The sequence below is a fragment of the Camelus dromedarius genome, chromosome 27, assembly GCF_036321535.1.
Source record: "Camelus dromedarius isolate mCamDro1 chromosome 27, mCamDro1.pat, whole genome shotgun sequence".
Classification (NCBI taxonomy): domain Eukaryota; kingdom Metazoa; phylum Chordata; class Mammalia; order Artiodactyla; family Camelidae; genus Camelus; species Camelus dromedarius.
The window spans coordinates 20246301-20271276 of record NC_087462.1 but is presented as its reverse complement, the minus strand read 5'-3'; the positions used below and the strand labels follow the sequence as shown (position 1 = coordinate 20271276).

Sequence of the window (24976 nt, the reverse complement as noted above, 5' to 3'; positions counted from 1 at the left end):
CCGGGCAAGGGTGGGACACTATGATAGACAGTCCTGAAATTTCCATAGTTATAGGGGGTTCAGGGCATTGTTGCTGGAAGAAGGAGGGCATGGAGTCTGGACAGGGGGCATAGGTGTCTGCTAGGAATAGGTGTCTGTTATTAGCCCATTTACAGGTATGGAAACTGAGGCTTAGAAAGAAGAAGTATTTTGCCCAGAATCACACTCAGTTCTTCTGCTTATCATTGACAGTAAAGAAGGGTGTAGTCAACTCACCCTGCAGACGTGAAGGGAAACATTGCCGTAAAGCACATAAGGGTAATATTTTCTATTCTGCTTAATGAAGCAGAATTGCACAGACCCCCTACCTCCTCCACTGGCAAAGAAAGCTAGAAACCCACGCGGTGGCGTCACCATTTCCTCCTCCCCAGCCAAGGTGTGACTCAGCAGCCCATGGCTTAAGGCCACCCTTGGCTGCCAGTCAGTTACACAGATGTGGGTTTATTGTTTGCCCTGGGCCAGGCCTGGCCCCAAGCCGGAGAGAGGCTGAGGTGACCAGGCAGCCTTTGTCCTCATAGAGGTCACCATCTGTCTGAAACACATCATAACCACGGCATCAAGGCCTATGGTGGGGGCCTGGCGTGGGGTTGTAGGGACAGGGCAGGGGTTTGAGGCCTGACCTGTCTGTGCATTCCCTGCTGGGACAGAGATGTGGCGCTCTGAGCGAGGGTCCAAAGGCGATGTGTACTCTGGGACAGGGAGAGCGGATTAGCAGAGGTGTTCTTAATGTGGGTGGAATTCAGAGGGTCCTTGACCTTGGAAGGGGGACAAGTACATCTTTATTCTCACTAACCTCCAGCAGCGATTTAGCATTGCCTTCCATTATGAATGAAGGTAGCGACCCTCAGTGGTATCAGTAATCCTGTGACTTTGTCACCAGTAGAAATTCACTGATACACTCATATCACTTTACAGTTGTTGCATGGATCCCAGTAGATCGTCTGTCTTCATCACTGCTTCAGAATGGCGGTGGTGTGAGGGAGATACAGCTCAAGTGGTAGAGCGTGTGCTTAGCATACGCAAGGTCCTGGGTTCAATCCCCAGTACCTCCTCTAAAAATAAATAAGTAAAACCAGAATTGTGATGTTATTTGGCCCACTGCTGGATTTGGTTCTTCATTGCATGGATGCAGGTGTACTCATATTCTTAATTTTATTTTTTGAAACATTTTCATTACAATGCAGTATTCATTTCATTTGGAATGCTGTGTGCTTTATTTTATTCATTTTATTATTCATCTTAAATCGATGATTCATTTTCAGTCATTGAGAAGGGGACCGTTGATTTCATCCGATTGCCACAGGGCTCCATGGCACCAAAAATGGGGGGAAGATTTCTGGGTAGAAGTTTTAGAGTTTGAGCGTGGAAGCCAGATGGCATGGATTTGACCTGATTCTGCCAGTTACCTTAGTAAGTGACTTAACTTCTCTGTGTCTGTTTCTTCGTCTGTAAAATGAGAGTAAGAATAGAAACCTACTGTGGGTCATTTCATGTAAAGGATTTGGAGGACTCCCAGCACATGAAAGTGCTGAGTAAATAGTTACCTGTTAGTATGATGTTGTCTTTACCATCATCATCATATTACCGTTCCCTGACTAGTCATGTGCATTTTTTTGCGGGGGTGTAATTAGGTTTTACTTACTTACTCATTTTTTTAATAGAGGTACTGGGGATTGAGCCCAGGACCTTGTGCTTGCTAAGCATGCACTTTGCCACTGAGCTATACCCTCCCCCAGTGATGTGCATTTTTAATAAGCAACCTCGATATGACACAGGTGGTCTAGAATGACCACACCTTGAGAACCATACTCTAAATGGACTAACCCAGGATGTACCCCCTAAGATTTAAAAGCAGTTTCCCCCAGAGATTTATGGATTTGGATACTTAACAGTGTGGTTTGAAAATAGCCTAAATGTGTATCAGTGGAGGCATGATTAAGTAAATAATAGGTAGCCTTACAGTAGACTGTTCAGAATCCTTTAAAAACGTTTTGTTCAAGGAATTTTTAATGAGATGGGGAAGTACTCACCATATAACACAAGTGGAAAAGACAAATCATAAATACAATGTAATGTTAATTTCCAAATGACTTCAATGTATAAAAAAGAGTCCTGGGAAGAAATAAGCCCAAAGTTTCATCCCTGGGGTGGAAACGTGGATGGTTGTTAAGACCTCAGACTCTGCCGTCGGACTTTATTAGCAGCTGGATGGAACAGGTTACTTCACGTCCCTGGGTCTTACTTTCCACCACTGCTAAGTGGAAACTGTAACACAGTGCAGCCTCGTGGGAAGCGCATCGAGCCATTGGTGGCTGTGGTCAGTTACATTCTGTTTTACGTTGTGTTATATTTTTATGTATTAGCCTAGATTTCTCCAGAGGGGAGAGAGTAGTGTAGGATGGCAGAGTCAGGAAAGTTTCCTGTCTTGTAAGCTTGTGTATAAAGCACAAGAAGCTGGGAAAAAAGTCCCCAAAGGGGCTCGCATCGAGGCCGGGAGGAATAGTCTCTGCTGGATGAGGAGCCCAGCAGGGCCAGGGTACAGGGTGGCCAAGGACCCCACAGAACCTGACCATTGGGAAGCATGAACGATTTCATGCAGGGAAGCGGCTTCTTGGCTGTACAAGGTTTGGAACCCACTTAAGCAGCCCCCTGACTTTATGTGGTGCAAGAATCCCCACTGCCCTTGTGACACCCCTAGTAGGTGGCTGTCCCCAGGATTTGAGAGCTCAGTCCCTCTATATCTGGTTCTTTTCTCCTCCTTCATGTCCCCAAGCCCAGTGGGGCAGGAAGATGAAGCTGCACTGAAGGAGGGGGCGGTTCTTTAGGGAATATCTTAGGCCATCTTAGTTGGCCTCTTGCTGCCAGTCACCCAGCCAGGACACTGAGCTTTGATGCTGAGGTTCCTAGTGGACCACACCCATCTCAGTGCTCATACATTGGGCCTACTTGTCTGTTGACTTGTCTCCTTTTCTTCCACCGGGCCCTGAGTCCCTCAGAGTCCAGGGCTTGACCCAGAACAAGTGCCAATTGTGTTCCTTAAATGCAACTGTAACTTCTTGACCCCTCTCAGTTCTGGGTTCCCATGATTCTAAGGTGATGTTCATTGATGGCATCCTTCAGCTGAGACAGAATCGAATTCCTTCTGATGACCTCCTGCTGGTGGTACCAGACAGAGCATTGTGTTATAGTGGTTAAAGCACAGGCTTTGGAGGCAGCCAGGCCTGGTGTAAATCCTGGCTTTGTCACTTTCTACGTGTGCCATTTGGTGGTGTGTTACTTAACCTCTCAGAACCTCAGTATCTTCATCTGTACATGACACATAGCAAACACTCAAGAGAGAAAAGTAATTCTTAGTCTAGTCTGCTGGACACAGATGGAATCCTCTAACCCTTTGGGATACTGTTAGCCTAAACCATATGAAATTATCAATTTTTGACTTAACAAATGGCAATTTCACTTAGTTCAGCCTGAAGATCTGGGTTTGACTTGGGCCTAAGGAACCCATTCTATTTACACAGAAGCGGGTTAAGGGCCACCACTCTACCAGGCATCTTACAGACATTATCCTGTTTACACTTTACAACAGCCCTAACAGACAGGTAATACTGCTCCAGTCATCCCTTGGTATCTGTGGGGAATTGGTTCCAGGACCACTTAGGGATACCAAAGTCCACAGATGCTCGAGTCCTTTATATAAAATGGTGTAGTATTTGCAAATAACCTTTGCACACCTTCTGGAATACTGTAAATCATCTCCAGATTATTTATAATACCGAATACAATGTAAATTGTTGCCTGCACACAGCAAATTCAAGGTTTGCTTTTTGGAACTTTCTAGAAACTTTTTTCCTGAGTAGTTTTGATCCGAGCTTGGTTGAATCCACGGATGCCAAGGACCGACTGTATTAGCATCCCTATTTTCCAGAGGGGGAAACTGATGTTCCCAAGTAGCTTGATCGAGGAAGGGATGTAGCCAGGACTGGAAGCCAGGTCTGTCCAGCTGAGAGTCTGTGCTGTTTGCATTGTTGCCATCTTGAGACTGGGCTGCCTGGTCCACACAGCATGGCTGGAGAGCTCCTAGCATTCTCTTGGGCCCCCAACCCAGAAGTTAACAACTGGAGACTGAGACTCCCTGAGACGCCGCCTGTGGGACCCCACATTTCTTGTTTAGGCAGCTTCTGCAGTTTTCTGCTGCAGTGTCTTTGGCTTTGGTTGGGGAACTGGAACGGGCCAAAACAAACCTGGTTTCAAATACTGGCATCCTCCTTAAGCAGCTGTGTGGCCTTGGACCAGTCCCCTAACCTCTCTGATCATCCCTTTACTCTGGTGTGAGATGGGATAAGCTTCACTCTGTAGGGTTCCTGAAAACAGAGGGCTGGGGGTTTAGCTCATTAGGTGCTGGTCCTCAGCTGGAGAACTCTTCATCCCTCAAGATCCAGAGAAGTTGTTTTCTTCATCTGGAAACCCTCTCCAAACTCCCTCAGTAGAATTAGCCCTCATCCCCTCTGCTCCAACAGCAGCTGTTAAGTGCTTAGAGGGCCTGTGGCCTGTGAGAGAATTCTGCTAGTGTCTTCTCTGTTGAGTGCCTACTGTGGGCCGGACAGTGTGCTGGGCCTTTAGGTGAGAACCAAGACCCATCTGACCACATATCATGGGCTTTTCCCGCCATGGCCCACAGCCCTGGTTTAGATCTTGGCTCTGTCACGTGCTGACTGTGTGACCCTGTGTAAGCCAGTTGCCCTTTTTGAGTTCACACCTCCCATTACAAAATATAAATGAAGCCCTTAGCATCCTAGAGCCCCCGTCAGCCCAATAAATGTGGCCCATTTAGATTCTTTTTCATTACTAGGCCTTGCACATAGTAGGTGCTCTGGTTGGCTGCCCAATTCTCCCCAAGCAGCCCTGCTAACACGGGAGAAGCCTCGACTTCCAGTCTCTCAGCTCCATTTCCTGCATCCCCGGGGCTCCTCTGAGGCCTGGCAGCCTTGGAGATCTCCACCAGCCCTAAGTGCCTGCCCTGGAGGCTTTCCTAGAAAGCTAGCCTTCAGGTTGGGTTCGGCCGAGCCTGGGCTCCAGCTGCCAGCACCTCTGCTTGCCATTGGAAAGTTCCCCGTGCCGCTTCGGGCCAGATGTGTGCGAGGACGTGAATTGGCAGCCAGAGGCCCGGGCTGGAGCTGCCCGCCCAGCCCAGCGAGGGTTTCCACCAGCTCCGTATCTCAGTCCAGAAGAATGAAGGTGCTCGGCCCGGCCAGCCCTGCACGATGGTCGTGCTGACCCGCATCTGGATTAGACTCCAGTGGTGAAAGAAAGACAGGCACACAAGGAGGGGCCGCTGATTGGGTTTCACAGCGTGACATTGCTGATTTTTGCCCTTAGCATAGCTTCCCTCGGAAGATTTGAGTTGGCCCGGGAGAGGAGACACACTCAGCCTGAGCCGCTGGTGCCTCGTCTCTGTAACGGGGTTATCAGTGATGGCACGAGAAGCTCCCTGCAGTCAGGCAGCATGCCAAGCACCTGCCCTGCATTAGCCTGCTGCGTCCATAGCCAACCCTCTAAAGTAGGTACTGCTCTTCTCTCCATTTTACAGATGAGAAAATCGAGGCTCAGAGCCATGAAATGACTTGCCAGGTCATACAGCCTCTTTCAGCTCTGGAGCCAAGAATCACACCTGGGTACTCTAAGCCAGGACCTATCTATTTTCTTTTTTTATAAATGGCATTGAGGAGTGATTGTTATTTTTAATTTGCATGTGTGTAGGAAAATTCCCTTTTTTGGCAGAGTATTCCATGAGTTTTTAATGGATGCTTGGGTTCTTGTAACCACCGCCACAGACAGGATGCAGAACAACTCCATCACTTCCTAAGAATGTCCTGCGGCTGCCCTGACTCTCAAATGCAATGGGATGCTGCTTCCACCTGCAGGTGGAGTTGCTCCTGCAGTGTTCTCTCTTTCTCTCCATCGCCTGTCCGGAGAAGTCTTGGGGTGAAACGTGGACTTCTCTCCCCAGGCTGGGCCCCAGGCCTACATTCTCCTCTGTAACACAGCCAGTTCTGTTTCCAGCACCCTTGGCAGTGGAGCTGTTCACTCAGCCATTTCAAGAGCATTGTTACCCCAGACACAGAGAGCTTTGAGTGAGGTCACCTTGATTTATGACTGTGTGGCCCTGTCTTGGCTTCTTGTCTGTGCGCCTGCCTGCACGTCCATCAGCCTGTTTGTCTCCCACCAGGCAATTCCTGAGAGCCCAGTGTCACCAGACACTGGGAGGACTATGGTGGCCCAGACAGACCTGGCCTCTGTCCCTTGAAGTCTCCCGGGGCTCTGGAGTGACAGTCACACGGACAGGAGAGCACACCCAGAGGAATGTGTACTGAGCGAGGGCAGCCCTAGTGGCCATGGGAAGCCAGAGAATGGGGGCCAGACCCAGACTTGGGGTCTCCAGTAAGGCTTCCAAGAGGAGCCAGAGGCAGTGATGTGTGCAGGGGCCAGAGGTGAGGGAGTGCCTGGCCGGGCTGGAGCAGGACGAGGTTCCTCCAAAGCCTTTGTTGTCTTCCTCCACAAGGATGAAAGCTCCAGAAGGGCAGGGGCTTCTGTCCTCATTCACAACCATAGCTCCAGCCCTCTGAAGGGAGGCACTCTGTATTTGCTGAATGAATGAATGAACTTTTGAAGCAGAGGAGAGACAAGATTCGATCTTCACTTTAGAGAGACTGATTCTCTCTCCCACCTCCCAGCCTGACACACCTCAGCTCCACCATCCACCTGAGCACTCACTGTGTGCCCTGTGGACAAGGAGCGGTGAGAGCGCAGCCCCAAACCAGAGCATCTTATCTGCCGCTAACACCGCAAGCACTTGTATTTGGGCTCCATTCCAAGCATTCACTTAATTGAAAAGATTGAAAAAAAAAGAAAAAGAAAAATTGGCAGCTGGCCACCCCCAGTGTGTCACCTGCTGTGGCGCCTGAGCTTGGTAGTTTGTGATGCTGACTCGGGACGGGAAAGCTCTGGCCTGGGGCCAGGAGAGCAGAGGCCTGGCCTTGGGGACTTCAGAGGCTGGAGGATCTGGGATTGAAACTGCAGTCCCCTGCTTCCCAACTGCGTGACCTCGGGTGCGGCATGGCGCTGCCCTAAGCCTGGGTTTCCACCTCCCCGACCCGAGGGTGGCCCTGCCTTCCTGCCAGGGAGTGTGTGCTGATTGACGCGATACTGGTAAAGCATGCTGTACAGAGCAAGCGGGTAGCGGGCATGTTCCCCAGTGTGGCCGCTGATTTTATCTCAGGCCCCCTGCTTGCCTTGGTCCTGCCTCACTCTGACATCCTGGGTCTCAAAGGCGTCATGACATGGGGCAGCATTTCTCCAGGATTAAATCTAACGTACTGTTTTTAAAATGATAAATACGCATTCCTCGGCACTTCCGGTGGCGATGCTGTTTTGGGGTGCTGGGAAATCAAGCACACTGTAGGGCGTGGCAATTCCAAAGAGAGGTTGGAAGTGCTGACCTACATAAGCCAGATGTTGGGACAGACAGCTGGGGAGAGCCAACCGATCGGATCCGAAGGGAGTGCGTGGTCTCCATGGGGAACAGCAGACTCATGTTTCCCATTAGTTAAACCAGTGGAGCCCTCCCAGCTGCCTCTGCCTTCTCCGTGCTCTCTCCCTCTCCCTTCCACTCTGCTCCCTTTCTCTCCGTCCCAGCCTCCTACCTCACCAGGCTGTGCTCCTCCACCTTAAGCCAGGGCAGCACATTTCCAGCCATGTGGGTCTGGAGCCCAGCCAATCCTTACCCGCCTGTTCCCAGGAACCACCAACCCAGAAACCCAACCAGTGTGGACGCTTTACTGGGCAGTGAGGGGGAGGTCACATTTACCTTTGAAAGGTGGTTTCTTAAACCAGGGTTTGTAGACTTGCATGCGGCCTCGGGCATATTCCCCCGGGAACCCTCTCTGCAGGAAGCGGGTTCATCTAGATCTTGAAACTAACACTGCCGCTCGATTTCAGGGCTGCACGTGTTGTGTTTAATGAAGGATGCTTTGGCCAGGGTGCAGGGCAGCGTTAGCTATCCTGCGCTAGGGGCTTGCTGCAGACACTAGGTAGCCTGAGAGCAGAAGCCGGAGCCCCTCAGTGTGCTGCGTGAGAGTCCGAGTTTCCCCTCCCTGCATCTAAAAAGGGCTCTATGAAGCCACATTCTGGAGTGGTGCTCCCGCATCCTCGGCACCTCCCAAGAGGAGCCCCGTTCCAGCTCTCCTCCCTGCTTGCTGTGTGGCCTTGGCAAGTCCCTTCCCCTCTCTGACCTCACAACCCCCACTATAAAATGAGGGATGGTCTAGAGCTGGGTTTTCAAATATTTTAAAGTCTTGGAATCCCCCACTATTGGCCTGAAGTGGGCAAAGGAAGACTGTGGGCAGTGGAGGAGCCCAGACTCTGTCTGAAGGCTCCACTGATGGCTGCCTTGTGGCAGTGTGGACCCACGAGGTCTGGCGATGGGGCGTGCATGCTGAGTTACACCCTCTTCCATATATAGAAGATCTAAAAGTGGCACTGCCTAGTGGAAACCAGGGTGGAGAGCCCAGAGACCCACCCACCCCACCAGGATCTCAGGGCTTCTTACAGGCAAGGTTGACCACTGGCCTAATCATCTAAGAACTCTCCAGATTTTAAAGTCTTCTAGGTAAGTTATTATGCAGGAGGTCCAGAGGGACATGAGGAACTTGCAAGGAAATTTGGATACTCTCATGCAAGTGGAAAGAGTCCGCGGCTGAGAGTGTAACTCTTAGCAAGTCGCTGCACCTCTCGGTCGCTCTCAATCCCCATTTGTAAAATGGAGAGGATGCGCTAGACCAGGAATGTTTGCCGCATACATCATACCAGCCCCTGGTGCCCGTGGCAGACATGACTAATGGAGCACAGAACTCTGTCTTGCCTGTGTTCCTTTCTCACAGCCTTTGTAGGAAAAGAGCACCAACCAGCTCTGTCCCACTGGTGCCCTCTCTTTAGATGTTTTCTTTGGTCTTTCAGGGCATTCCAGGCTCCCCACCGGCACTGTAGAGCCAGGAGAGGGCTTCCAACTTGAGAGATGTGGGCTCATTGGCCTATAAACAACGGAAGTCCAGATAGTGAGAAAGGCAAGAAATTTCACCAAAACAGTGCTGCCCTCATCCTTAATCATCCTGCCAGCACCGTCACAATGTCTGGCACATGCACAAACCGCCCTGCGCTATGTGTTCTTAATTCAGTATTGTTCTTCAAATTGACTCACTTTTTTACTTAAATTATTTTTAAAGGGAAACTTTAGCTGTTCACCGTAAATGGAAAACCAGCAGCACTTGCTAGAAATAGAAGGAAACTAAATACAAAGGAAAAAGAAAATCAGTGTGTTAAAGTTCTTCCTGGCAAGTACTGCCTGCCCTGAGGTCCTCTGTCCCTTCTTCAGGAAATGAGACCAGCAAGTGTTGGAGGAGGTGTTAAAAAGCCAATATTGCCAACTTCCTGAGCCAATCTGGGCGGGAAGAGAATGGCAGAGATGAACTTTTTCACTCTTGGGATTCCCTGCTGTTGAGTGCCGAGTTCTGAGTCACCCAAAACCAACTGGTGTGCACCTTGAGACACAGGGATCTAAGGAAAGACTGGCGCTTTGAAAAGCACTTGGACCAGACCCTTCCCTATCCCCACCCCAACCCTCCCCCAAAACCAAACCTCTGGCCGCTGCAACCCAGATCAAAATGTGATCGCTTGTCACGTGACCAGTGCAGAAGCTCCACCCCGTCTAACTGATATCAGCGGGGAATTTCAGCTGGCTTGTTTGCCAACCCTAGAAACAGCACCATGTAGGTTCTCAAAGCCAACTGAGATTGGAGAACATTCCCCCGTGCCTCAGAGATTTTATTCATGGGGCAAAAACACCTTCTCATGTTTTCGCGTTCACATGATGAAAGCATTTGAGATCACAGCGCTTTTGAGATGGGGTGACAGCTGTTTCATATCCTCCTGCCCTGGGGACGGGGTATCAGTGGAGTTCTGGGGCTTTTTCAAGAGCTGTGGCCGTGAGCAGTGGTCTGAGCCAGTGGGTCTGCAGGCGCAGGGCCTGTCAGTGAAGCCGAGCTCACCGGGGCACCCTCCCGTTTCTGGCCCACTGCTTAGCTCTGCCCTGGCCTGGCTCCAGTCTTTCAAGGGCCTCTAAGCTTTGTGCTGGTTTAAATCTTTATGCATGGATGAACCGACCTCTTGGCTGTTGTCACTGAGAAATGGAACATAAGTTTGTATGTACTTTAATAGGGCCCCTCCAGGCGCTGGGAGCCCCCACCCCACTGGGCTGGGTTGGACCCGCCAGAGGCGGTGACTGTGGAGGAGTTAGAAAGCATTTATGGAACATCCTCCCCCAAGTCCCAGCCGTGAGCAGAGATTCTAACCAACGGAGATTCCATCTCTGGAGCTTTAGAAAAATAGCTCCTTCACTCTTTGCCCGTGAAGTCTGAAGGACAAGCATCTTTAGCCCCAGTTTTCAGAGAGCACAGAGGCTCAAAGAGGCAAAGGACTTCCCCAAACTGAGAGTGAGGTCAGGGCTGAGACCTCCTCTCCCGACTCCCAGCTTCCTCCCACCCCTGCACACCCTCCTCTGCCATCAGCTGTGCGCCCCAGTAGGAGCTCCGTGATCTGGAAGGATGTTCCGGAGAAATGGCCCTAGGGCTGAGCCAGGGTAGCGAAAGAAGATGCTTGCCTTGGGGTTCAAGGCAAGAAAGCGCACCACTTTTTTCTTTTTTTTTTTTTTTTTTTTTTTTTTTGCTTCTAAAAGAAAGTACACGGTAGAAAATCTGGAGAATGCAAGAAAGCTTCAAGAAGAGAATTTTTTTAAGTCCTGCGTATTCCAATCCAGAGCAAACCATATGTCTGTGTGTGCGTGCGTGCATGTGTGTATCTATCATTGGTTTATATACATAGCCACACACGTTTATGTACAATATAGTCAATCCACATCATTCCTGATTCTGTATTTGGGAATCTGCCTACTTGCTAAAATTTATTTCTTATCCTCCATCAGTACTTGAAGCGCTTTTGCAGACATGCGTGGCAGCAAAAAATGCGTGTTTGCAGCTGAGGTTGAACGAGGTGACCTGCCTTTTTGTTCCAGCTCTTAGACCCTAGACAAGTGTCTTCTTCATGGTCTGTTTAGTGCCACACTTTCTTTACATTGTTGTGCTTTTTCTTGGCCATTTCGCTGTTTAAAGTGGCCTCCAGCGTCTAGTGTTCCAGAGCTCAGGAAAGGCTGTCATGTGCTTACTGGAGAAACTATAGGTGTTAGATAAGCGTCGTTGAAACAGGAGTGATGGTGCTGCTGGCCGTGAGTTCAAGGTTACTGAATCAGTAATACACATTAAATAGGATGTCTTTAAACAGAAACATACAACAAGGCTGTGTATTGATCGGTGGATGAGAATTGTGAGCAGAGGCTCGCAGGACCCCAGCCCTCCTTTCCCCCCGGAGCTGTGGTTGTGTATTCACGAAGTCTGCTTTCACATGGACTGTACCCACAAATGATGTCTACACGTGCACGCACATACATGTATATACAGTATACCTAATTGCTTTGAGATTGACATTACTTTTAGCCTGTCCTTTACCTAAGAGAATTGCTGAACATCCCCGTATAAAATCACAGGATTCTTTAGTTGCACACAAACGGACTTCATGCCAAGTGGGGGATTCACTGGAAGGCCAGTCCCCTGTGGTGCGCCCTAGAGGCCATGGCTGGGCGGGCCCTGGAGGCAGGGTCCTGAGTGCGGGCAGGAGCCCAGCGGGGCTCTCCCTGCCCCTCCACTCTGCTGTCCTTCGTCCATCCCTCTCTGCAGGCCAGATGTCTGTCACGGACCGTGGAGGTGGCTCGGGCTGCAGCCATCCTCCCGGCTGGAGCTGACATATTCAGGCCTGGCTCCAAGTTCCTGAGAGACCAGCCATCCCTGGGCCCATCAGCTGTGGCCGTGAGACGGGATGGGTGGTACTTCTCATGGACAGGGTCCACAGATGGACTCTCAGCATCTGCCAGGGGGCTTTTTTTCTTTTTTGTCTCCTAAAAGCATTCTGAGTGGAAGAAAAGTGACTTCCGGAGGCCCCAGGATGGGAGTTACTGTGGCCCAGACCGCAAGATACCTAATGCCACCTGTGAGCAGGGGTGGATTTCGTCCTCTCTGTGGCCACTTCTGGCAAGTCGGATTGACCTGGGACTCCCTGGGACGGCTCTCAACCCTTGGTAGAAGTGGGAAGGCCAGTGCCACTGAAGCCCTGGTACCAAGCAGGTGTCACTCACAGGTGTGTCACCCAGCATCAGGACCAGACACGGAGCTCCCCTCCGCTCAGGCTGAGGCCCAGGGGTTGGAGCGGGAGGTGGCAGGATCTTCCCCCCGGACACCAGCCAGGAGGGGCAGGGCACTGGCTCATCCAGAAGCTAGGAGACCTGGGACCCAGGCTCAGGTGGGCCGGGCCTGTGCTCCCGGCCACGGAGGGGAAGGGGCAGTCCCTCTGCACCACCAGGGGGCCCAGAGAAGACAGTGGAAGAGGCAGGGCCCTGGGGAGGTGGGGACTGGAGGGAGGGCTGTGGGAGGCTGCCCTGTAGAGGAAGTGAGCAGGGACGAGGTCCCCTTGGCTGTATGTTCCTGTGTTTAGCTCATGGTGACAATGACAATAAGGATCATTTCTCTGTATGGAACATTGACTGTGTGCCAGGCCCCATGCTGCGCTCTCTCCATGCATTTTCTCATTGAATCATCACTCCAACTCTGAGGTCGATACTCTTATGATCTCTGTTTCTTACAGAGAAGGAAGCTGAGTCAGAGAGGTAAAGCCACTTTCCCAAGATCACACAGTTAGTCGAGGTGGAAACAGATGGTGAATCCAGGCCCTGTGAAGCCCTGAACTCATCAGCCTCCCAGCAGGAGCTAAGGAAGAGATAGAAAAAACAAGCAGGCCTCTCCCGTGTCCAGCTGTGGCCCAGCTGCTGGGCAGGGGCGTGATGCCCCAGTGCAGCGGGGCTGTCAGGGTTAGACGTTAACTAGGTCATGTCCTTGTTCTGCACGGTGTGGTCTGTGACCTCAGGCAAGTCTCTGCCTCCATCTGAGCCTCCATCCTTCGCCAGGAAACATGGGCAGTATTAGTTTGGCCTGCACGCTTGTGGGGATTTGGGGGAGACTGAGGTCCAGCCGCCTGTCCACCTGGACCCCAGGCACCCTGGCTTGGCTCAGCCCCACCCCACAGCCTGCCCCTCATCACCAGTTCATCTCCTCGCTGACTTAGAGGAAGTGAAGAAATCCGGGGCTTCTGGCTCTGGTGATGCTGAGAACCCGGGGGAAACCCGGGCCTGAGGAGGCTAGACTTTCTAAATCACGCAGGCCCTGCTGCTAAGGTTGTGTAAGAAGGGACTGTGACGGCGGCTAGTTCCCGCTGAGGGCCTCCTGTGGGGAGCAGGAGGAAAACGCCCCCGTGGCCCTCAGACACCCGTGTGGTCTCAGCTTCCTCATTCCCAGAGGGAAGGAGTCCCAGCTGCTCCTGGTAGGGAGGTTGGGCCAAGGGGTTGTGGTGAAGCAGCCTAGAGGCCGGAGAGGACAGGCCATCGGGTGGGATGATCTGAGGGGCTCGGCCAGCCTCCCTTCCCGTAGACCATAGACAAGCCTCGGACAGGCACTCCTCCTGTCTGTGAGGGCTTGACCTCCTGGTGTCTCCATTTCTTCCTCATTTTTTCACAAAGTATAGATTTTCTGTTGTGCTCAGCGCTGGGCATACAGCACTCGGTGAACAAAACAGGCATGGTCCCTGCCCTCACTTACAACTTAGAACCTGATGGGAAAGCAGACACTTCACAGTTTTAGTAAAGTGTAATTCATGGGGTGTAATTGGGGAGTGGGTGCCAAGGAGACTCAACCTAATATTGGTGGGGCGGGAGCAGTCAGGGAGGGCTTTCTGGAGGAGGTCGCATTTGAGCTATGCCCTGTGAGTAGACTTGCAGACATCCCACATTCTGGATTTGTCCGATGGTTTCCTTATGGCGTCATTTAGCTTGTTCCTCTACCTCCTCTATTTTCTATGAATTGGAACTTAGGTCAAGAGGCTTGAGATTCAGGTTCAATATTTTGGTGACAATTCTTGACGGAAGGAAAAGACTGATTTCTGCCCAACTCATGTGTGCCAGGCATTGGGCAGGGCCCTGTGTACGTTAGTTATTGCTGTGAATCAAGAGGTATTACTGTCCCCATTTTAGAGAGGACATTGCAGCCAGAGAGATTGGTACCTTGTGTGTCTCACCCAACAGCAGGGCTGACATTTGAACCCAGTGCGTGGGCTCCTCCACCAGCCCCCAAACCCTGGGCAAGGCCACAGCCCTGCATTAGGACAATTCTCATTAAAAAGATCTGTGCCTGAAAATGCAGGCATCAAATTGTGTTCAGAGGTTGATTCCAATAAACCAGTTAGATCTGCCGCAGAGGCCTTGTACCACAGGGACAGAACTTTAAAAATTGTAAACAGGAGTTCGAGTGAATTGTGTAAGCAAAAAATTTTTTTCCATTTATGGGTGTATGCTGTGCGTTGGTTTTTAAATCTGATGATCTTTCTTTTTAATTTCTTTTTCTTGTTTCTTAATCCACATTGACGTTGTCCTTGACAAATAGTCATCCAGACTTGGCTTAAAGATGCCCCAGGGTGGGAACCTTTGGTAAGGTGTTTTCTGGGCCTCTGTTTACCCATCTGGAAGATAGGGCCATCAGATTGGCTGACTTCGGTGATTCCTTTCAGATGGGGAAGAGCCTCCTTACTGGTTTCCCGGCCCCTTTTCAAACCATCTTCCACACAGCAGCCAGAGGTATATAGATGAATATTTTTTAAAAACATATATTAAATGATGTCACACGTCTCCCCCCACCCGCCCCTCAAAACTTCAATAGACTAAAATCACTCTCCGATCCCCTGCAGGCCCCGTAAGGCCCACGTGTTGCAGCTGCTGCCTGCCTCCAGGCCACATCCCCTTCCTCCCCCAGCCCTGTCCTGCTATAATGGTCTTCCTGTTTCTCAGACATGCCAAGCATTTTCCAGCCCGCGGGTCTTCATTTGCACTTTTCTGCCTGGAATACACTTTCCTCAGCTCTCTCCTGGCCAGCTCCTCATCCTTCAGGCCTCCATTCAAAGGCTGCTTCCTCAGATGGGCCTCTCCTTCCAAGAACCCCTGCACCCACCAGCCCCATCATGTGCTGTCACTGCAGGCTTTGGGGTCCTTCCTGACACTGACTGTGACTGCTAAGCGTGTCTCCTTGTCTGCTGGTTCGTTGCCCATCTTCCTCCTCGCCAAGGGCAGAGACTGCGGCTGTCCTGCTGCTCATTGCAACCCAGCATCTAGCAGGGGTCCTAGCACACAAGAGGCGCTGAATAAATGTTGTAGAGTGAATGAGTGAATAAATGAATGGGATCCTTTCAAAATCTCCACGCCGGGGTCTTGGTGAAGCAGAATTGGTGTCTTCTTTTTAATAAGACTAATGACTATTCAGATGGCTTTGGAGACAGCTCTTTTTGTCAGAATATCACTTTTCCAAGGAGACTTAGCCTCCCAGAGGATGCCTTGACCTGTTCTCTGTCTTCATGAGGTACCCAGGACCAGGGGGCACAAACAAGGGAAAGAGGGGTGCTGGGTTGCCCAAATCCCTGGTGTTGAAATAGTGTCTTTATGAACAGGGGCTGGGTAGGTAGGCATTGGAGAATCAGGTTTCTTGAACTTCTCCTCTCTGCCTCTGATCTCAGAGCTCTGCCTGTGATAATCATCACAATTCTGTGCAAGATGAATTTGATGTTCCCATTTTACAGAGGGAAACTGAGGCCCCGGGGGTTGGGAAATTGTGTGAGCATAAAGCCCAAGTTCCTCCTTCTCTGCCGATCTTCACTGAAACGAAATCCACGTTGGATTTGGAGAAGTCATTCCCGGTAAACCCCTTAGCTGGGCATTCAAGGGCACCGCCCGTCTCATCCTTGTCATCTCTTCTCACCTGGAGAACCTTCTCCCGTAAGTCCCTGATGTTCACAGTGGGCTCTGGCTCCAGCCCCCTGGAGCTGCTCCTCCTTTTTCTGTTTTAAATGACAGTATCCTAGCAAGAACTCATTTGGAAGGAGACTCTCTCCAAAACCACTTTGGAAACCACTGCCGGGTGCGGTTCCCGATACTCCCCGAGTGGTCTTGGCTCCACCAGCATCCCCCACCGCCCACCGTCTCTTCCTTCCTCTCATGCTGTCTAGGTCTGCACGGCCTTCAGGGTCACCATGATGACCAAAAAACTTCAGAGATCTCTCTTCCGCCTCCCCGCTTCCTGCATCAGTCGGGACTAAATTATATGTGTCAGAAACCCAACTTAAACTGGCTTCAAAAATAATCCCAGAGTGTGGATGTGGCCCCGGGTTTACTGGCTCAGGAAACTGGACAGACCAGGTGTAGACTGAACGAGCTACAGACAGAGCTGGGCCTAAAAGGATCAGGCTGTGTCATCTGAATCTACTGATACTGGCCTTATTCTCAGGCAGGCTCCTCTTAAGGGATGATGCGATGGCCTCCAGCAGCTCCAGGTCCCTGTCCTTACAGCCTGGCAACCTCAAAGAAAAGAGAGCTTGTCTTTCTCAAGGGCAGGAGCAGAAGCCCCAGGGCTGACTCGTGCTGGCTCTGATTGGCTCGGTGAAGGTCATGTGCTTCCTCCTCAACCAATCACCACGGACAGTGGCACCCACCTTGGTGTCTAAGGGACTGTGCTGAGGTGGGGAAGGAGGCTCCCAGGAGAAAAGTCAGGGTGCTCTGGTTGAAAGAAAGTTTAATCAGTATTGGGCAGAAATAACAGATGTCCCCTGCCCACGTGTTATTTATTTTCATTTATGCACATGTTGGCTCTCCAGCTTACCCTCCACTAAGGGAATGCATCCTGCCTGTGTACCCCATGGCCTCTAACAGCACCTCGCCCTTGGTGTTCATACAGCATTTCTTTGTTTCCAAACAGTGTTCACATATATATGTTCGAAGCATCAAAATGACCCTGTAACCACAGGTAATTTGTGCAAGTCAGGAATGGGTGCGAGTCACCCCTTACCCCTTGAGTTTCCAGGTGTGTCCGGAGCCACCAGAGTCCCCAGCGAGGTGCCTCTGACCTCCTGCGGCCACCTCAGTTTGCCTGAATTTGTCATCAATGTATTATTTTCTGTGTGTGCTGTGACTTGTCACAGAGGTTGGAAATGTGGCCATGTGGTGTATAAAGTCGTTCCCCATCCTCCGTCTTATCAGATCTTCACTCTGTCCTGGGAGGCAGTGGAAACCAATGCTGTTGGCCCAGTTATAGATGGGGAAACTGACACTCAGAGGGAGAAAATGACTCTGCCTGGGCCTTAACTGGAGGAAATGGCATGATAGATTCGCTTATGAGAAGTATGAGAGAACTAAGAACTAAGTCGCCGGGACTTCTGACAAAAGTCAAAGTTTTAAGAATGACACTGACAAAATAGCCATGGCGCTCAGAATTGAAAGGAGAGCAAGAAATCCTGAAAAGAACAGCGTCTCTGGACACAAGCAGGGTGCTAACGCTTTCCCGTACTTGATTTTACGTATTCCTTTGCACACGTCTCAGAGGTGGGGGGTTATTATACCCATTTCGGTGAGGAGGAAGCTGAGGCTCAGAGAGAGCAAGTAACTTGTCCAAAGCCGTACAGCTGGTCAGGGGTAGAGCTGAGATTCAGACCACTCTGAACCCTGTGCTTCGCTCTCGAGTCTGGCAGCTGGAAAGGCCCTCTTGGTGTAACGCCTGTCTCCTCCGTCCCTCTCTGCAGGTCTATATCATCAGGGTCACGTGGTCCAGCGGCAGCACCGAGGCCATTTATCGGCGTTACAGCAAGTTCTTCGACCTCCAGGTAAGACTTTGGGGTCTCTGGTGAGCTGTAAGGTGGGGAAGAGTTTGTTTGGACTTCCTTTCCATTTTGACTTCCGAGCCTAGAACCTCAGCCACAGTGGACGCATGGTGTTGTTGTTTATTTCCTAGACTTAAAAATGACACCCACGGGCTCACCTCAGCAGCACACATACTAAAGTTGGAATGATACAGAGATTAGCCTGGCCCCTGTGCAGGGATGACACACAAATCTGTGGAGCCTTCCATATTTTTTAAAAAAAAAAAAGGTGCCCATTACTTTGGGGACATAAGTCATGTGCTACATTGCTTTATGCTCTGATATTCAATATTTTCCAAATAAAAGAAAGGCTCCTATTGACTGCTCTAAAATAGAGGCCAAACTGGAAACCATTTTTGTTCGGGTTTGGCATACAGATCTTGACCTCGTGTTGTAAACAGTAATCATGTGTGCTGGTGGGTTCAGTTGCTGAAGGTGTCGGACCTCATGGGGCCATTTTGCTCTGAAGACAGACCCACGTCTGTTGCCTCCCCTCGGCCTCCTCTCCTTGTCAGGCTCCTCACTCGGCTCCGAAAACGCCTGCCCTGCTCCGAGGGCACCTTTCCTGTGATGCCTTTGAATTTGCCGTTCCTCTCCCGGAACACCTCCTGCGCCATCTAGCCCCTTGGTTGGCTCGCGTACCTCCTGCTATCCTTGGAGACTGTCATCCCCTTGGAAGGCTGGTCTGACTTCATTCCCTGGTCAGCAAGGACCACTTCTTTTGCATCCGCACAGCTCTGCATCCCTCTGTCCTGACTCTAGACTGAAGTTGTCTGCTTGTCTGTCTCCCCTACTAAACTGTGACTCTTGTGGACAGGAACCATCTGCATTATCCTCTCTTTCCTTAATGTTTCATGCAAGGACACTGTGTATCCAGTGTTTGGTGAATGAATGAATGAATGAACGAACCACTGGTTTCATAGGGAGCCTCCATGGATGCCCATCCCCACTAGGGTAAAAGAATTCTAATCTGTGGGTCAGTAGCATCATCCTGACGTGACCAAAGGCCAGCAACTCAAAGCAAGTATGTCTGTATGAGAAGTTACAGTGCCTGATAGGACATAACAAATTTCTTTAGAAAACACAGGCCTCTGGAGGACATGGGAATTTGCACAGTTTCCTGAATCCTTGAGTGTTCCTTGCCACGTGGTGCGGGGCTCACGTCACCTCACAGGTTGATGTAAGGATGCTTCGGTTGCAAGTGATGGAAACCCAACTCAAACTGGCCTAAGTAAACAGAGGGATGTGGGGAGCTGGTGTAATGGAATGTCCTGAGAGAAGGAGAATTTTGGACCTCAGGCACAGCTTGATCCAGGGTTTTCCACTGTGTCCTCTCACCCAATTTCTTCCTTTCATTCTGCTTTCCTCCTTCCATGGTGTTGGCTTTATCCTCAGCTCCCACTTCATTGCAAAATGCTCTGGGCTCAAACTCAGCAGAAAAGACTGAAAGGTCACCTCACAGAAGTCCCAGCAAACATGGTATTGTGTTTCATCGGCTCATCTCTAAGGCAGTCAATCAGATTGAGGAATGCGATGGCCGGTGGGCTTACCTCGTCCCCACTCCATCTCTCAGTCAAGGGGGTGAGGACTGAGACCTGAGAACAGCTGTGGTCACATGCAGAGCAGGCGCTGGGGGCCATCAGAAGACAGCCCCTGCCCTCCACACACCAGCCTGCCTCTGCGCTTCACAGCTTCTCCCTGAAGGTTGGGTGATACTAAACAGAGACGTTGGACAAACCTCATCTGTTCCTGAAAGTGTCAAATAGAGAATTTTCAGAGCCTGTATTCCGTTATTTTAAAGGGAGAGGGGAGATAATATTGTGCTTCTGTCTGGTCTCCCCAGTGTCACCAGTCTCAAACGCCTACATTACCAGCTGCCAAGAGTCATTGCATAATGGACAGCAGTTGAGACACCAGTTACCTAATTACATAAAATATAATGAACTCATTAGTGATGTTTTGTGTTCACTATGCAACAGAATCAAACAGTATCACATACAAGTGGTATTTTTCATCTGGTCTGCAGCAAACTTGTACCGAGTGTCAATACACCAAGAGGCTTAATGTTAAAGGTGCTAAGATACCATCTAAGATGGCCTTGGCAGGAACAGACACGGGCTGGGGAAGGGCTGACCCTGGGGAAAGGCGAGGAAGATGACAGCGGTGATGGGTAACACCTCTAAACACCCGAGCGGAGGCTGGGTCCTGTATGAGGATGTTGGAGATCCACACCCCATTTCCCAGATGCACGGGTGATTTATGCAGACGCATCGCGACAGGCCTTTAGAGAGTAGATGTTGGGTAAACAGTTTGCAAATTGCTACTTGCTAGACTGATTTTTTTCATGCAGTGAGGGTCTCAGTGGGGGGGGGGGGGCTACCTGTATTTTGCTTTCAGAGGCCTCTTGCCTGCCTGGCATCTCCAAGAAGGAACAGAGAGGCAGAGGTCAGCGCCACGGGTGACTGCTATCCTAGGGCCACGGGTGACTGCTATCCTAGGGACTATTGGCATCCACGGAGCAGACACCCACTTTTCACTAGCTTAGGCAGACAGAGAGAAATGGGGGTGGGCTCATGAGAGAAGGCAGGTGTGCCCCACGGAACCCAGAGCGGGGCGTGCAGCTGGCCTCACAGGGGCCTGGAACCGGCAACAGAATGACCCTCCAGGGGCCAGCAGCTCCTTGGCTGTGTGTCATGTGGCCCCAAGATCTTCCGTCGAGCCTGCTTCCTTTTCCCACCCGCCTCCCTGGACCAACTTCCTCCTCTGGCCCATTGTCCCATGTCCCCCAGACAGCACCCTCAGTCCCCGAATTGAAGTGCCCCTCCCTGTGTCAATGCACTGGAGTTTCTCAGGGCCGATTCCAGTCTCCGGGAGAGAGCATCTGATTGTCAGCCTCAGGGGTCAGAGTCCACCCCCGAGCCTGCCAGCTGTGGCCAGAGAGGCGGGCTGGGTACAGCACTATCTGGAGGAGCGGGTTCAGTGAGAGGAGGGTAGGGAGGAGGCCCTGGTGGCCCGTGTGGAAATGTTCGTTGCTGCCACTCTGCGGCCCGTGAGCCAGGCAGTGTGTGCGGACCTTGCCTGTGCCTTCGAGCTCCCTGTTCCAGCGTTGTCCGGGGCTTCAGACCTTGACCTCTGCCGTTAGACAGACCTGGGTTCACACGTCAGCTCTGTGTGTTTCTGAGCCTCCGTTTCCCCATCTGCATATTAAGAAGGAAAGTGCTTTCCTCACGTCTGTTATGACAGTTCAATGAGTTGGGCCTCGCTCAGTAAGCGCGTTAGCTGTCATCTGCTGTCCCTCTGCTCAGATGGGACTTGCAGAGTTGACAGCGTTTGGGATCATTCGAGCCAGGGTTGGATCACAGGGCTCCCTGGGCCAAAACCTGCATTCCCTGCACTCTCCTGTCCTAACTTAACTTTCTCATTTCTACCAGAACTTAAGAGCGAGGTTTCCTTCCCCCACTCAGCATAATTGGCAATAATTGGGGGTTTGCTGGGACACAAAGTCATCTAAAGACAGGGCTTCAGCTGGCTTTGAAGAATCCCAGATGGGCAGCTGGAGTGGGAGCATCATGGAATTCCAGAGGGTCCTGCCGTCCTGGAAATGGCCTGCCTCCCACCAGCCGTCCCCCGCCAACCCCGTACCTGAGAGAGGGAACCTGGGGGGAAGCAGGGCAGGACCCCAGCAGCCAAAGTCGGCTGTACCCAAGGACCAGACGAGGAGGCCAGCCCGCACGAGGCTGTGACACCCTAAAGTCGGATGATTTCATGATTCTCCCCTCCCCTCCTGTCTATCTGGCAAGTAGCCTTGGTTTTTTTTCAGAAGTAACTTGGCTCAGAGTGTGGGGAGGGCCGAGCTTTCGTGGAGGAACAGCTAGGCCAGTGTGGCGTAATGGAAACAGCAGAGGACTCAGGAGACCTGGGGCCCAGCCACCTGTGCTGTGTGGCCATGAGCACACCCCTTAACCCCTCTGTGCCTGATTGTCCTCATCAGTAGCATGATACTAGAAACAGCTGGCACTCCTGGGGCACTGACTGCTAAGCATCAAGATATGGTGACTCATTTAATCCTCATACCAAGCTTATCAAAAGATAAGGCCAGGCTCAGAAAGGTTAAGACAGTGGCCCAAGGTCACACAGCCCATGAGCATTAGAACTCAGATTTAAAGCTGGGCTGGCGACACCAGTGTCCACAGTCTTAGCCACTCTGCCTTCCAGTGCTCCTCTCTCTGGTGGCGACTTCACGAGACTCCTTTGGACTTAAAACTGATGATGTGTGTCCGAAAGAGGCAAAGCCACAGACACAGAAAGCAGATTAGTGGTTGCCAGGAGCTGGGGGAAAGGAGAAAGGAGGAGAGACTGCTAGTGGGTACTGGGTGTCTTTTTGGGGGTGATGAAAATATTCTGGAATTAGATAGTGGTCATAGTTGCACAGCCTTGTGAATATACTATAAGCCACTAAATTGTACAGTTAAAGATGGTGAATTTTATGATATGTGAAGTATATCTCAATTTTTTTTGTACGAAAGTGATGGTGTGTGTGAGAGCAGTTTCTGGGCTGTCTGAGCGCTGAGCAAATGTCAGCTGTTGGGATTATTGATGGGCGTGGGTTGCTGCTAGGAATTGGCATAAAGATTAGAGGAGGGGATGATGCCAGTTTAATAGAGTGGCTAAGATCCTGGGCTTTGATCCAAATGCTGCCACTTCCTGGCTGTAAGGTCTTATTTTAGTCAGAACTGTTTTAGTTACAGATGACAAACCCAGTCAATATGGATTATTCAAGAAGAACATTGATTAGCTAAATAGAACTGAGAAAACTAAGGGTACTTGGCTTCAGGTATGGCTGGATCTAGGGGCCACGATGTCAGTGAGATCTGCCTTTCTCTACTTCTTGGCTTTCATCACGTGCGGGCAGGGTGTTGTCTGGTACGATGGGGGCCACAGCTCCCAGCTGTATCCAGCAGATCAGTGACTTCAGGGGAAAAGAGAACACCCCAACAGTTTGAGCAAGTCTCATTGGTTCATCTTGGGTCAGTGGCTGGGCCAGTCAGGGCCAGCCCAGGGACTAGAGCAGAATCGGTGTCACGCCAATGCATGCTAACAGGGTAGAAGGAAGCCAGAGACCTGCTGCCAAAGGAGGGGAAATAGCCTGTGGCTGACAGAAAACAGTAAATGTCCCCTCTGGTGGAGGCAGGACATCCAGGCAGAGGAAACAGTCTGCAGAGAGGCCTCCTGGGATGGAAGAAAGGAGCATGACTCAGGCTCCTTTGTGAGAAAAGAGACTCACAGTCACCTATGAGAAGGTCCCCTTTATAACAGTTCACCTTCCAATGTAACTTCCTAACTCTCTTGTCTTAGACAAGCTGGACCCTGGTAGTCGTGCCCTCCACTACTGATTGACATCTGGCCACGTGTCTTATTTACGTGTGGGTGCAGGCAGTAGAGCCCTGGGCTTAGAGTGGGCAGACCTGTTGCCAGGTCCCAGCCCTCTGTCTGACTGGCTGGCTCTGTGGCCTTGGGCAGGCCACTCAGCCTCTCTGAACCTAGCCTGGGCCCACTCTGGAGAGTCCATCAGTGGGTAGCAGAGGGAGCTGGCATCCGAGTAGGGCACTGGGCATGACCGTAATGCCCAGAGAGCTGAGGGCAGCGCCTAGAAGAGTATGGTTTGGTTGAACGATGTACTGTTTACTGAAGTGCCCGTTTTATACGCCATCTCACTGAGTCCTCACGTACGGACATGAGGTCAGTGTTGTGTCCTGGTCACAGATGGGGGAAGGAGAGCTCGGAGAGGCAGTCTCATGCCCAGAAAGCAGCATGGCTGGGATTCAGGTCCAGGCATGGTTGAGTCTGAAGCCTGTGCTCCTGACCCCCGCACCCCTGCCCCCCTGAGGTCCAGGACTGACTTCCAGTCTATCTTCTCAAAGATAGATTTGCCTCTTAGAGTTCTCCCTGTAAGATGCAGGCGGAGTCTGTCCTGCACAGGGTTGCTCTGAGCAGGACTTGAGTCCTTCAGAGACCACTTCACCCTGTGCCAGGTGACCTTTGCCCTCTGAGTTTTCCCACTGGTTCATTGCATCCCCCAGGCTGAGGGTCATGGTCGCCCCTGGAGCCAGGGCTTCCCTTGCAGAAGGGACAGTTAAACATTGGATGAGCCAGACCCTAGGTATTCAAAGAGGGACCTCTGTCCCAGCCAGGGAATTCAGGCAGGGCACGCTACCTGGAGGAGGTGACATCTGAGCAGGGTCTTGACAATAAGTAGGGAGTTGACCCCCTGCAGGATCAGGGGAGGGCATTCCACACAGAGGAAACCGTGTGTGCCGAGGTGCAGAGGCGTGAGAGAGCAGGACTGTTAGCTGGGCATTGTGTGGAATTCCGACAGTCGGGGGCCCGGGGCCAGCTGGGTCACTCTGCCTGGCAGGCAGTGTTTTCTCCTGTCTTTTCCTGGAGCAGGTGTGGGAGCGGCAGAACTGAAGAGTTCTCACTCCCCGGCGGGCCCTGCCCAGCTGGGAAGACTTCCCCACGAGCTCCTAGCCAACACCTGGCCTAGGATTCCACCAACCATATTTCCCCAAATACTGCCTTCACTGGACCCTCAGATACACTCTTTTCCCCGGAGGTTATCATCTAAAAATGGGCTGGGCCTCCCACATGCTGTACACACTCAATGGAATATTTTTTCCCTCCTGTCTGAAAAGCCATTGCCGTATCAATGGTACATAGCTGAGAAAATACAGTAATTGCCTTTTCCACACAGTTAGCACAGCCATCCCTCAGCATCCATGGGGAATTGATTCGAGGACCTCCCTACCCCCGTGGATGCCAAAATCCATGAATGCTCAAGTTCCTCATATAAAATGGCCTAGTATTTGCATATAACCTATATACATCCCCTTGGAGTACACTGTAAACCGTCTCTAGGTTACTTATAACACCTAACAGGATGTAAATGTTATGTAAATAGTATAAATAGTTGTAAATACAATGTAAATAATTGCCAGTG

At 51.1% G+C, this 24976-nt stretch overlaps 1 protein-coding gene and 1 non-coding gene across 2 annotated transcripts in view; both read left to right on the top strand.

Moving 5' to 3' along the window:
* Positions 1 to 24976, top strand: part of SH3PXD2B (SH3 and PX domains 2B) — a 99282-nt gene that overhangs the window by 10507 nt on the left and 63799 nt on the right. Inside the window, exon 2 of the mRNA XM_031438260.2 lies at positions 17863 to 17943. Within this exon, the coding sequence (XP_031294120.2) occupies positions 17863 to 17943 (81 nt within the window). The remainder of the gene's footprint in view (positions 1 to 17862; positions 17944 to 24976) is intronic.
* Positions 18091 to 18194, top strand: LOC116148548 (U6 spliceosomal RNA). Its single transcript, XR_004132077.1, has one exon. It is a non-coding gene; the product is annotated as a U6 spliceosomal RNA (small nuclear RNA).